This window comes from Nycticebus coucang, chromosome 17, assembly GCF_027406575.1.
Source record: "Nycticebus coucang isolate mNycCou1 chromosome 17, mNycCou1.pri, whole genome shotgun sequence".
Lineage (NCBI taxonomy): Eukaryota > Metazoa > Chordata > Mammalia > Primates > Lorisidae > Nycticebus > Nycticebus coucang.
This window is the reverse complement of record NC_069796.1, coordinates 83530962-83545383: the sequence shown is the minus strand read 5'-3', so window position 1 is coordinate 83545383 and position 14422 is coordinate 83530962. Positions and strand designations below refer to the sequence as shown.

The following is a 14422-nucleotide window of genomic DNA, read 5'->3' as shown; positions in this document are numbered from 1 at the left end:
AGACAGCACTCAGAATGGGAGAAGATATTTGCAGGTTATGTCTCCAACAAAGGTTTAATAACTAGAATCCACAGAGAACTCAAATGTATTAGCAAGAAAAGAAGAAGTGATCCCATCTCAGGCTGGGCAAGGGACTTGAAGAGAAACTTCTCTGAAGACAGGTGCACAGACACATCAAAAAATGCTCATCATCCTTAATCATCAGAGAAATGCAAATCAAAACTACTTTGAGATATCATCTAATCCAATAAGATTAAACCATATCACAAAATCCCAAGATCAGATGTTGGGATTAGCCCATATCACAAAATCCCAAGATCAGTTGGTGTAGATGTGGAGAAAAGGAACACTTCTACACTGCTGGTGGGAATGCAAATTAATACATTCCTTTGGGAAAGATGTTTGGGGAACACTTAAAGATCTAAAAATAGACCTGCCATTCAATCCTATAATTCCTCTACTAGGTATATACCCAGAAGACCAAATTATAACAAAGATATTTGTATCAGAATGTTTATTGCAGCCCAATTCATAATTGCTAAGTCATGGAAAAAGCCCAAGTGCCCATTGATCCACGAATGGATTAATAAATTGTGGTATATGTACACCATGGAATATTATGCAGCCTTAAAGAAAGATGGAGACTTTACCTCTTGTTTACATGGATGGAACTGGAGAAGATATTTGCAGGTTATGGGGGAAGGGGAAGATGGGCGGAGGGAGGGTGATTGGTGGGATCACACCTACGGTGCATCTTACAAGGGTATGTGTGAAACTTACTAAATGTAGAATATAAATGTCTTAACACAATAACTAAGAAAATGCCAGGAAGGCTATGTTAACCAGTGTGATGAAAATATGTCAAATGGTCTATAAAACCAGTGTATGGTGCCCCATGATCGCATTAATGTACACAGCTATGATTTAATAAAAAAAAAAAACCTTTCTCTTCTGGAAAAAAAAAAAAAAAAAAAAGAAAATATGTCAAATTGTATATAAAGCCAGTGTATGGTGCCCCATGATTGCATTATGATTTAATTTAATCACAGCTATGATTTAATTTAAAAAAAAAAAAAAAAAAGGCACAGGCATGCTGCAGCTCTTGAGGTCTCCAATAACAGGAAGCTATTGTTTTTCTACTTACCTCTGGGCCCAAGAGGGCAGGAATAAGTCACCCAAGCCATTCCCCTCACAAAATTTTTAAGGGCTAATGTAATCAGGCCTAATAATCTGTGAAATTATTCTAAAGTTTGAATTTAAGAAAGGATGTATTTAAGAGGTATTAAGTGTGCCTCAAATTATGTGAAGGCTATGTAAATTTGGGGAGGAGAAACAGAATAGTACATTAAGAAATCTTTATTTTTAATTCAGAAGTCTAGTTTTAGTGTTTTTAAAGTGAATTTGCCAACATAATACACAATATATTATTTAACTGACCACTTGGTGGCAGCAGAGACTATATTTTAAATAATAGCACATCTTGCTGAAAATCAGGATTTTCAGCCTATCCTGAGAAGCTGTGACGCCACAGTATTCTACTGAGGGTGACATAGTGAGACTCTGAGAGACTCTTAAAAAAAAAAGTTATATCATGATGTTCTGCTTATACAGCACTACAAGTCAAAAAATAACAACAAGGGCGGCACCTGTGGCTCAAGGAGTAGGGCGCCGGTCCCATACGCCGGAGGTGGCGGGTTCAAACCTAGCCCCGGCCAAAAAAAAAATAATAATAATAAATAAATAAATAACACCAAGTTACAAAACCAACTTAGAGAATTACATGATATCCCCCTGGTTTTTAAGTGTTACTTCCCCATAGTACAGGCAGCACTGTCATTCCCAACCCAGCCTCAGCCAAGGGACTGACTGGCTGTTCCACTTGCTCCAGGTGCAGGGCCAGGGGACCCCTAATAGTAGGCAGGGAAGCTAATATGGCAGAATGTGAAGATGTAAAGAAATTAGTATCAGGGTGATAATTTCAGTAAAATTCTCAAGCAATTGTTTCATTCACTAATTGGCCTCTAACTTTCTCTCACCACAAACCTAAATTCTTTGCGCATCTCACATATGGCAAAACATTAACAATAGGTGAATGTGGATAAATGGTGTTTAGGAGTTTTTTGTCCTATTCTTGCAACTTTTCTCTAAGTTTAAAATTGCTTCCAAATGAAAAGTCTAAAAAGAAATTTTTTCTCCTGTGGTATCCAACTCTCTTGGGACTCAGAGCAGGCACTGCAGCAGCTCGCCTGGGCCTGGTACACCAGGTTCTCCACAAATGCTTTCTAGTTTGAATCTTCTCAAACACAATAGGATTCCATAATTTACTTGGGTTTTCAACACTGACAATTTAAAAATTGTTTTCTTTTATAGGTAAAGGATTATGACAACCAAATGACTCTGATTTTACAAATAAAATTAACATATCACTACTTACTCTATGAATTATACCAGCTGAATGCAGATGTTTAATACCACAAAGCATCTGGTACAGAAGGTAGGACATTCTTTCATGGTCCAGCTCCATATGAATAACCTGACATAAGTTGGCATCCATTAATTCCATAACCAAATACCTGAGAAAGAAAAGACCAACCATGTACATTAAAATTATCCAACGTTCCCGTATGACTATTAAACCAGAATTCTTATGAAACAGTAGCAATACTGTATTGACTAAAGTAAAAAGATAACTTGTTTACTTTAAACATTTATAAGGTATCTTGAAAAGAAACAAAGGTATACTGGAGCTTTGTAAAAAAATTTCCAAAGAATATAAAAACAACCAACTTACTCAATGTCTTACAAATTAAAAACAAAACAATTTTTACATCATAATCAACAGAATTTTCTACTTTTTAAATGTTCTGCTATTGGCTCATTCCTACCAGTGCACAAACCATGCTGTTATGGGCTCATCAGCAGGAATGCACGTCCACTATGGTGAGGGATGCTGCCAATGGGGAGGCTGTTTGGGTGTGGTTAGAGGTATGTGGGAATCCTGTATCTTGTGCTCGGTTTTGCTGTGAATCTAAACTGCTCTAAAAAATAAAGTATATTTTTAAGGTGACTGTATTAACTACAATAACAACAAGAAAACTTGACCCCACTTCCTCCACCAGCTACTGCCCATTGCTCCCTTTGAAAGAAAAACTCCCAAAGGGGTGTCTACACTTGCCATCTGCACTTCTCCCTTTTCTTCATAATTGCACTTGCATCAGGCTGGTGCCCCACTACTCTGCTGAAGCTGTCCTCCCTACGGCCGCTGGCTTCCATGTTGTTCAACACAATGGTCAGTCCTACAACCCACACTGGTCATGCCCTCTCCTGTCCCCAACTTCTTGCTGTTGGTGTGCCTGGTGATCAGTCCTCAGCCTTCCACTCTTCTCTAACTACACTCACCTCTTTGGTGGTCTCCAGTACAGACCATTGACTCCCAAACCCCTATCTTCAACTCAGAATGCTCCTGAATCCAGGATCATTGCCTTGACTGCCTATTTCACAGTTCCACTTGATCAACAGTATCTCCAAGTCCATGTCCAAAACTGAACAACTGATTCCACGCACCTCCACTGCCCCCATCTGCTCTTCTCACAGCCTCCCTCATCTCTGCTGAGAGCTTCTTCATCCTTTAGGCTTAGGCCAAAAGTCCAGGTGGCATTCTCGCAACCTCTCTCTCACATTACCTGCAAATACTGTGGCTCTTTATACTGTTTCAGCATCCAAGCTCTTCTCTTCACCTTCACTATCACGCTGCTGGTCTAAATGGGCCCTCCATAATCCTTCACATGAATTGCTGCAATAGCAGTAACTGGTCATCTGTGCCCCTTCTCCTTACAATGGGTTATCAACCCAGATACCAGATTTATTCTTTAAAAACAAGAGGCAAGTGAGCTCATATCTCTGCTGAACTCTTACTCCAACTTCCCTTGGTGCAAAAGAACATCCTTAAAATGGCCTTGTAGCCCCTGCAGTGTCCCACTATTCCTTCCCCTGTGCCCCTCAATTCCAGCCACACTGGCCTCTCACTAGTCTTAGAACACATGAGGCAGGTAGCCGCTGCTGTTCCTGTGTGCCATCTGCTCCCTATATCAACTCTGTTCTCTCCTTATTGATTAGGCTAATTGGCTATCTTCCCTGGCAGACTCCAGGAGGGAGTTTACTAACTACATACAGTTCTTAAGTAATAAAAGGTATTTCTGCATGCTTTGGTCACCAGAGTCCAAGAGACTGCCTAGCACAGTCAAGTATTTGTTGAATGACTGAATACACCAGTAAATTTAGGATGAAGTTGGGCCCTGTGCCTCAATATTATAAACTAATATTTCCTTTCATTGTTAGTGAGATAATTCTGTTTAAGATACTGCAAACCAAATATTTGTTCACTTAATCATTTCAAATGATACTCGTAAACATCTGATTCCTACAATGTTGCCTATTAGAGACTAGAGAAAAATATTTCGTAGTTGGGTAAAACAGAGTAGTGACATTAATGGTCACTGTCTGCTCAGAACTCTTTTCAGCCATTTTTTATCTGTTATGAAGATGGTAACCCTCAAGGCAAAATAATTGAATATTACTATCCATTTTTCGTAATATTTCTCTTGCACAGAGAAGAGTGTTAGTGGTGCTGACCTGGCTAAGGCACCACCACCTTGTATCCCGCATTGGAACACCGCCAGGTTCCACACCCCAGAGGCCCAGCCTCCAGGAGGAGGCAGACTGTCGGCAGCGACCCCCAGTCAGCATTGACACTTGGAAGTGCCAGCTGTTGTGCAAGAAAGGAGGAGTTCCAGTAGCTGCAGCAGCAACAGGCAACAGCTCCAGCAGCGTCACTGCAGCCACCACAGCCAGATACTGCCTGTTTTGCCCTCTGGGGCTGCTGTTCCTGAGAGGAGGGACATAAGGCCCCCAACTTCCCTTTCTGCCTGACGGGGGGAACATGCAGTCTCCACTAGAGCTTCTCTCCATGACAGGCAGGGTTGGAGCAAATGGGCCTCGGAGGAGACATACTTCCCTGTCTGCTTCTCTCCTGAAAGGACAGAAGACTAAGGGGTGTGACTAGAGGCCAGAGAATAAGAACTAAGTTTCGGCTAGCCTAAGGACAGTTTCCCAGTCAGAAGAGAAAGTGAGGAGCCCTACTGACCTTACACTGACTTGGGCCCATTGAGCCATTATTGTATAATTAAAATTGAAAATTTCAACCTCCAAGGTGGGGAAGAGGCAGGCAAGTTGAGAGCTTTGTTATGTAAACCCAACCTGTCAGTTACCCCACAGGTGGGAAGCAACAGCCAATCCTGCCAGGGGGAAGGCAGGACAAACTAACACCTTAGTTAGGGAATAGTTTGTGTGCTTTGTTCTGTAATAAATGAATGCTGATGGTGATTGTTTTGTCTGCGATCCCAGTCATCAGCTGGGCACCTGTGCTCATTTTCGGCGCTGGGCAGCAAGAAGCAGGGAACATCCTTGTCCAGAAGGACCTAACGAGAGTGTCTATGCTATGTTGAAAATGTACTGCCACTTGCATTTCTGATGTATAAAAAATAGTCTCTTTACTAAATTTTCAGTCTTTGATGTATAGTGCCTTACTATGATAAATAAAATGGTACTTACACATCTTGAAATTCTTCTAGAGTTTTTTGTGGCGTAAACACATTTAACAAACTTATTATCTGAAAACAGAAAATGAATTATACCTCAGTATGTCAGATGACTCTACTTGATTATAAAAATTAAGTTTAACATTGAAATGTATTAAAACTGGAAAAAAAACACAGCAGAACTCAGAATTTATTACATTATTACTACTGCTTTTACCAAAACATTCTATTAGATGGCATTTGACAGAAGTTAAGCATTGATTAAAAACAAGATGTTCATTAAATCAAATCATGCTTTTGTGTCTCCAGTAACTTAAATTATTATATAGAATTTAAATACATAATGTCTTTTGGCTCTGAACATAAAGAGTTGAAATTACAGGTGGAAAAACACTAAAGAAAGCAGTATATTTTCTCTGAAAACTTAAATACTATGTACAAATTTCTTAAGTTTTGAAATATGAAAGCTCATATTTTTGATGTGATAAAGCCAAACACATTGTATCACCATATTTTTACTTAAGGAAGGTTATAAAGTCAAACTACCCCACATGCAGGTCTCCATGTTGCAACCTCATGGTATAAATAAGTCGCCCTCCTCTGAGCATCAAACATTTCAAATGACAAAGGAAGAGATGAACTAGTCGGTCTGCAGGACTGGGGTAAATGGCCAGCCAAGGGAAAAAATAAAACTGCATCGCATACTTCAGTCTTTATATCAAGATAAACTCAAAATAGAATAAAGATTTAAATCTAAAACATGAAACTATAAAACAGTAGACTATGGTTAAACATTTTAATAATCCTGGTGTAGAAAGTCTTTTCTAAGTATGACAGAAAACCTAGGAGATTTAAGTACAACCAGAAATAAATTAAAAAAAAAAAAAAAAAAAAACCAGTATGGCAACAACATAAATAATGTCAAGTGGAACAAAATAAAAGTAAAGGATGACAGCTTTAATATACAAAAGCCTCCTACAAATGCATAAAAAAGAGACTAGCAATCTAAGAGAAAAACAAACAAATGCTATATAAAACAAATTCTCAATAAAATAAAATAAAAATAAATGACCAATAACCTCACAAATAAAAATATAATTATCATTTATCATCTATTAGATGGGCAAAAGTAAAACAAACAAAAAACCCCCCAACAATGTGTATTGTTAAGGGATTTTGAAGTAAAAGACATTCTCAGATTTGCTTAACGAAAGTATAAAACTGACAGGCTTCCTTGAAGTCAATTTGTCAGCATATTTTAAATTAAAAGTGAATACAAATACCCCTTAACCTAACAATACTGGCCAAGAAATTCACTTGGACAAGTGTGCAAAGATGCACATATATGGATATTTATTGCAATACTGCCTGTAATAGTGAAAAACTAGAAAGAAATTATCTAACAATAGGTGGTCTGTTAAATAACCCAGCTAAGTAAGTTTGTACTCTGCAGTCATTAAAAAAAATGGCTTATATCTATGTTCATTAAAGTATATGGGATCTAACAACATTCCATCAGGGGAAAAAACAGGATAAAGAGTAACATGAATGATTCCGCTTGTGTGTTTGTGGACATGTGAAGCACAGGAATGCTTACCAAAGTGTTAATGCTAGTGATCTGTGAGTGATGGGATTCAAGAATTATTTTTTATGTTGTTTGAATTTTTAACAATAAGCATATATTTTTTGCAACCTGAATAAAAGTTCTTTAGATAAAATAAAGCATGCATTGAAGAATTACAACCAAGTCAAACCACAGACTGAAAACAATGAAGTTATCGTAGTTTCATATCTAATGTCTTTACACCAGAAAGATCCAGCATAAATCTTAAAACAAAGGGAACTACCCTGTTTCCCCGAAAATAAGACATCTTCCAAAAATAAGACCTACTTACAGGAAAGAGAAGACGTCCCCTGAAAATAAGACCTAGCGCATCTTTGGGAGCACACCTTAAAATAAGACACTGTCTTATTTTCAGGGAAACAGGGTATATAGCATTTAATATAATCTTAAATATTCATCCCCCCTCCAAAAAAAAAGAGTCACACAAGTTGATCTCCAAAGCCCCTTCGAGATTTAACATTTTATGTTTTAATGTGGTAAAGACATTTAAAAAACGCTCAGCAACCACTAAGACATTCAGTGTGCTTGATTGAGTACAATCTCATTTTCTAGAGGCATTATATTGCCTTAAAATTAAGTGCTTTGATTTCTGTGGTGATGGTGAGTACCGCTATCCTAAATGTAACACCATCTAATAACATATTTAAAACTGAGATGTCCTATACAAGGTAAAAAGCTACTTACAGAATAAAGTTTTTCAAAAAAATATTTAGTTATTTCTCAGTTTGTTAGGTCAATGCTGTTCCCATTTTGTAGAGATGGAGCTAGTAATAGTGAAAACCAAATGGTTATAGGATTAACTGACATTCCTACCTACATTGAGCAACCTAACGTCCTGTGCTGATAAAAACAGCGATTTTTTTCATTAATTTATCTTAGGTCTGAACTCAGTGTATTGTCAAAGGACTTAAGGATTTCCATATAATTGACAACATTCAGGCATACAGAAAAAACATATATGTGACTTACATTTTTGTGATTGACACATTTTAAGAGGACAAGTTCACGATAAGCTCTCTTTGCATGAGTTTGGTTCTGAAAAGGACGGCTTAGTTTCTTGACTGCAACATTTATCCCAAGAACTGTATCAAATGCAGCACTATAATTAGGAAATATAATAAACAATCCATTAGAATGGTTTTGGAAAATATAGTAATGCAGAAAGTATTTTCAACATATTATCTTTTTAATGAATAACAAGGAAAATCTACCTGCTTCCATTCAAGGTACTTGTACATATGAAGAACAATGTAAGTTGGCTAAGACTGTCAGGATGGACTAACTCCTCTGTAGAGGCACAAACATTTCAGCTGTTGTTAAGATGGGATTCAGCAATCCTCTGCACAATGAATTCCCTTTTTATTAGTTGAGATTATTATGTTCAGAACCAGGTAATTTATAAAACAGAGCGTATATGACTGGCCAAGAACTGAAATCTTCAGTTTAAAAGATTTTTTTTCAAGTTGAGAAAAATGTCGCTTTATTACAGCTTAAAATGTAAGTATATTTTGGAGTATCACAGCAGAGGAAATGGTTGAGCTCATAAGAATATAATACATCTAAGTTTTTAGTGATTGTGTTTTATCCCAGATAAAAGGATCAAAAAAGAAAACAGAAACCAAAATTTGGCTTCTAAGCCAGATTATCTTAGTAATAATAAAAATCCCTAAGATATATAATCTCTAATGTAAGCAATTAGTATACTTAAAATTCTTCCTGAATTACCTCCTTCTATTATAGTAAAAATAAAATTTAGAGGTTTCTAGCATCTCAAGTTCCCTATTGAAATTTGTTTATTTATTTTATTTATTTGTTTGTATTAAACCATAACTGTGTACATTGATGCATTTATGGGATTCAGTGTACTGATTTTATATACAATGAGAACGCTCACATTACACTGATTAACACATCCATCACAATTATACTCTTTTCTTAATAGTTTTGAAATGTACCATTGCATCATGTACATTAGGTGAGGTTCCATTAAATACTCTCCCTCCATTTAGTGTTCATTTATCCTCCGAAAAAAGACGTGAAAAATCAAGCAGCCTGATTGCACAGTGTTAGGTTTTAAACTAGTTCTAAATAGTACCATAATTAAAGGTTATTACCTTTTGGCTATTCATCAGGGGTTAAAAGTTTCTAAAGGTCATCTGAGGACCTAAGTACCATTTTAAATACTGTTTCTATTTGTTTATTGCAGTAAGCTTATAACACAGTTGCCAAACAACTCAACTTAATTTAATCTGTTTTTCAGTTGAAGGCTATCTGCTGTAGTATTTTAAGAATTATTAGAAATTTCATATTTTACTTTTCTCTAATGACTTTTAATTGAATTCATACTATATGTATGTATATATGTACATATGTAAATCCACATACTCATATGCAAATATACTATTCATATGAATTAATGTAAATCTATTTGTGAAACAAATCATCAATTAATATACATGTACACATATATGTATTTGTATCTACCTATTTCTCAGACTCAAGAACTTGAAACTGGATACATCTTTTTGGCCTCAAAAGTTTTTGCCCAAAATTTCAGTCTTAGGAGGAACAGTTCAAGAGATCTATTATCCAACATGGTGACTATATTAATAACAATGTATTGTATTCCTGAAAACTTCTGGGAAAGTAGATTGTTAAGTATTCTCACCACCAAAAGAAATGATAAGTATGTGAGGTCATGTATGTTAATTAGCTCAATTTAGCCATTTCATAATGTATGCATATTTCAAAACATGCTGTACATACATGATAGTATGTATTATTCGTCAATTTTAAAAATGTTTTTGGGGCAGCGCCTGTGGCTCAGTCAGTAGGGCGCCAACCCCATATACTAAGGGTAGTGGGTTCAAACCCAGCCCCGGCCAAACTGCAATAATAAAAAAAAAAAGTTTTTGTCCAAAATGAACCAAATAGACCAACTCTAAGCATTTGAGTGGACACATGCTTCCCTGCTCCTAATTCTAGCTCTAGGAGCAACTACCTTTAATTATTTCTGGTTTGGTTCTTATGGCCACTTCTTAACTCAGAAGAATACATTTTTATCACTACTTCTTCATTTATCAACTTTAAAAATGTTAATCCTCATTGCAAAAACTGAGCAGTTAGCCACTTCCTTGAAATCCCCAATACCTCCCATTTTTCTGTTCTCCTGTTATGCTTAGGTTTTCCCTTGGTTACCTCTAACTTTAAATAACATGCCTAAACTTCTGTCTCCTCAGCTTTCCAGGGAGACTCCTACCTCCCAGGTATGCAAGACAAGAAACTACGCCATTCTTTTCCTTTCTTCTCCATCTCTCTACCCTTCTCCTATTCCCCTCAAACTTCTGTCTTAAATGGCCAAGCCTGATAACACATTTATATTTATAATTAAACCTTTTGTGTTTCTTCTTTAGGATGTACCTAAAAATTGAAAATCAGAGTGCATGTGTATGTGCACAGTAAACACAACTAACTGCAGAGCTGGGATTATACTTCAATTTCCAAAGATCAGATGGCTCTTGCTGCCACTCACTTATAAGAGGATAAGATTTTTTCCAGCATTAAGAACAAGTAGATTCTCTTTTCTAACATCCCATCACTTGCTCAAGCATCATGTACTTTGACTTTTTCTAGCTTTTCCTCCACACATTTACAATAAATTTTTCTTATTAAGAGAAGAAAAACAGGCTTGGCACTGTAGCTCAATGGTTAGGGCGTTAGCCACACCCACCAGGGATGGTGGGTTTGCACCCAGCTGGGGCCTGTTAAACAACAATGACAACAGCAAAAAAAAAAAAAAGAAAGAAAGAAAGAAAAGATAAAAAAGTAAAAGAAAAGAAAAAGAAAAAAAGCTGGACGTTGTGGCAGGCACCTGTAGTCCCAGCTACTTGGGAGGCTGAGGCAAGAGAATCGCTTATACCCAAGAGTTTGAGGTTGCTGTGAGCTATGACGCCATAGCACTCTACCAAGGGTGATATAGTGAGACTCTGTCTCAAAAAAAAAGAGAGAGAGAAAACTATACATTTTTTAAGCTTATCACCAGTTCTTTCTAGCATCTAACATTATCTATGATTGTTTGGAATCTACTCTGCTTTTTTTAAAAAACATTTTTCTTGGAGCTTCTTTCCAAGCCTCTACATGGCTATTATCCTGGGATTTCTTTTTACTGGCCTTGGCTGTTCCTTGTTTTACATGTTCCTGTTGGAGTACATCCTCAAGGAATTTCCTCAGAAAAAGTCCATGAAAGATAAATGATCCTACTCAGCCCTCGTCCTTGATCAATAATTTGTCTTCCATGTTCAAAATCAATTTTCTCTCAGAACTTTAAAGGCATGTTCTACTGATTTCCAACACTGAGTGTTGTTGGTGAAAGGTTTAGCCTTATCCTGCATTCATTCCTTTGTTCATTTTTGTTCCTTGTCTCAATGATTCATTAAAAAGAGTCATGTCTGTCAGTATCCCTAAAAGTCCCTTTCACATCTCCCAACTAATCACTATCCTTCCTGCCCACCAAAGATAAAAACTACTTCTGTTCTTTTACCAGCTTAAACATCTATCCTCAGTTTATTTTTGCCAGTTTTTTAAAATCTTCTGTGTCTGGCATCTTTTACTCAATATTGCATTTATGAGATTCATCTGTCGTTGTATGTAGCCATAATTGATTCTGTGTCATTGCTGTAAAACTACTTTGAAGGACTATATCACATAAGGTTGATGGTTATTTCAGTTGCTTTTAGTCTGCAAGCGATTACAAAAAGCAGTAATAAACATTCTTGTACATGGCCCTGGGCCCCTTATACATGCATTTCTGATGAGCAGATAGCTAAGAGTGAGAACACATCTATTATATTTTTGTAGATAATCCCAAACTCTTTGCCAAAGTGCTTCTAGGCCCGCTAGCAGCCCCTGAGAGCTGTCTGTGAGCTGTCACACATCTTTACCACCACTTGATATTATCAACAGTTTAATTTTTAATCATTCTGCTGAGCATAAAGCAGTTTTCTGATTGTGGTTTTTATATGCATTTCCCTGAGGAACAATGACTTTTTTTTGTATGTTTACTGGTTATTTGCATATCCTGTTTTGTGAAAATGTATTTTCTGTTTGTCTGTCTTTATCTTATTGGAGTCCTTTATATATTGCGAAGAGGAGACTCTTGTCAGTCATATATTTTCTCACACTGTGTTTATCTTTTCAGTTTCTTTATTGTGCCTTTTAAATAAATTTATCAATATTTTATGATAAATGCTTTTTATGTTTTGTTTAAGAGTCCTCCTCTATCCCAAAGATCATGAAGAAACTCTCCGATAGTATCTTCAAAAAGCTTTATTATTTTGCCTTAAACATTTAGAGCAACTCAACTAAGATTGATTTTTGTGTATAATGTGAGGCTGGGGTCAAATTTCACTTTTTCCCCATATGAATATTCATATATCCATCTACTGAAAAGACTGTGGCTTCTCCCCCGCTCTGTAAGGCCCCCACTGCGACCAGCTCCCAGGCTCTTTATCTCCTTGCCTGCACTCCACACCATCTCACCACTACAGTCTTCCATCATGTCTTCACATCCCGCAGAGGGAGGCCTCCTCCCGTTTTCTTAAAGGTCTTGTTGGCTATTTTTACATGTGAATTTTACGGCCAACCACGCTTCTGCTGCACTACTCTGCTTCCTTTCATGTGAATCTCAGAATCAGCTTGTTAATTTTTTTTAAAAAAGGGTGCTGAGATTTAGACTGTAATCAATCTATAGACACATTTGAAAATGACACTTTTCAAAAGTTTTAAGTATTCTGTCTAATTCATGAACATGATATATCCTAACATTATTTAAGTTTTCTTTATTTTTCCTAATTCTTTCAGCTTTTTGCACACAGGTCCTTCACATTTTATTAATTTTCCTCCCCTAGATACAATAATTAATTTTTTCATCCTATTTTAAATGGTATACTTTTCAAATTTTCCTTTTCTCTATGTTGCTAGTATATATAAATGCAATTGATTTTTGTGGGGTAGGGTATATTGACCCTGTATCCCGAAAAGGTTTATACACACTCACTAATTTAACAAAAGGCAGATTATCTAGGTGGGCCTAATCTAATCACAAGAGCCCTTTAGCGTTTTCTCTAGCTGATGGGAAGGAAGGGAAGTCAGAGAGATCTGACTCACAAGAACTGAGTATGCTACTGCTGCCTTTAAGGAGGAGAAGGAGGGAGGGGGTCACTTGAGAAGGAAGTGAACAGCCTCTAGAAGCAAAGAGACAGCAAGGAGTTAGGTACCTCAGACCTCCAGTGGTAAGGAATTAGATTCTGGAAGCAGATGCTTCTTCCCAAAGCTTCCTTATAGGAGCCCAGCCCAGCTCAGCCGACATCTTTTTTCCTTTCTTTTTTATCTTGAAACAGGGTGTTGCTGTCACGGAGGCTAGAGTGCAGTGGTGTCATTATAGCTCCCTACAACCTCAAACTCCTGGACTCAAGTAATCCTCCTGCCTCAGTCTCCCCAATACTCGGGACTACAGGCATTGGCCACCACACCTGGCTCATTTTTATATTTTTTTGTTGAGACAGGGTCTTGCTATGTTGTTTAGGCTGGTCTTGAACTCTTGGCCTCAAGTGATTCTCCCGTCTCGCCCTCCCAAAGTGCTGGAATTATAGATGTGAGCCACTGCACCCAGCCAGCCTAGCCAACATCTTGACTTTGGCTTTGTGTTGATACTGAGTAGAGAACCTAGGCAAGCCCACCTAAATTTCTGACTTACAGGAATAATAAATAGGTATTATATCAGATAACTAAGTCTGTGGCAATTTGTTATGCAGCAACAGAAAAAGTAACCTATTCTCTCTTCTGTATTCTTCTGTTCTTTGTCTCTCCAGGCTTCATTCTGGATTTTTTTTGTTTTGCCAACCCATCTCCCAGGTTATTTATTCTCTCTTCAGTTATATCTAAAATGCTGTTAAACACATTAAGTTCATAATTCAACTACCACAGTTTCAGGTTCTAGAATTTCCATTTAGTTTTTTGCAAGTTTTCATTTCTTCATCAAAACTTTTTGTCTTGCCTTTTATCACCTTAAACATAACATCACGGCTATTTAAAAGTTTGGATCTAATAATGCCATTATCTCCTATGGATCTATTTCTTTTGTCTGTCGTTTCTGCAGGATTTTGTTTAGGTTGGTTTAGCCTCAAATGCTGAGCTCCCCTCA

General features: G+C 37.1%; 1 protein-coding gene across 6 annotated transcripts in view; it reads right to left on the bottom strand.

Annotated features, from left to right (window-relative positions):
• Positions 1-14422, bottom strand: part of MAPK9 (mitogen-activated protein kinase 9) — a 58350-nt gene that overhangs the window by 26713 nt on the left and 17215 nt on the right. For all 6 annotated transcript variants that reach the window (XM_053566589.1, XM_053566592.1, XM_053566588.1 and 3 more), the window contains exons 3-5: positions 8191-8320; positions 5611-5669; positions 2435-2573 (exon numbers count right to left, since the gene is read on the bottom strand). In XM_053566589.1, the coding sequence (XP_053422564.1) occupies positions 2435-2573; positions 5611-5669; positions 8191-8320 (328 nt within the window). The remainder of the gene's footprint in view (positions 1-2434; positions 2574-5610; positions 5670-8190; positions 8321-14422) is intronic.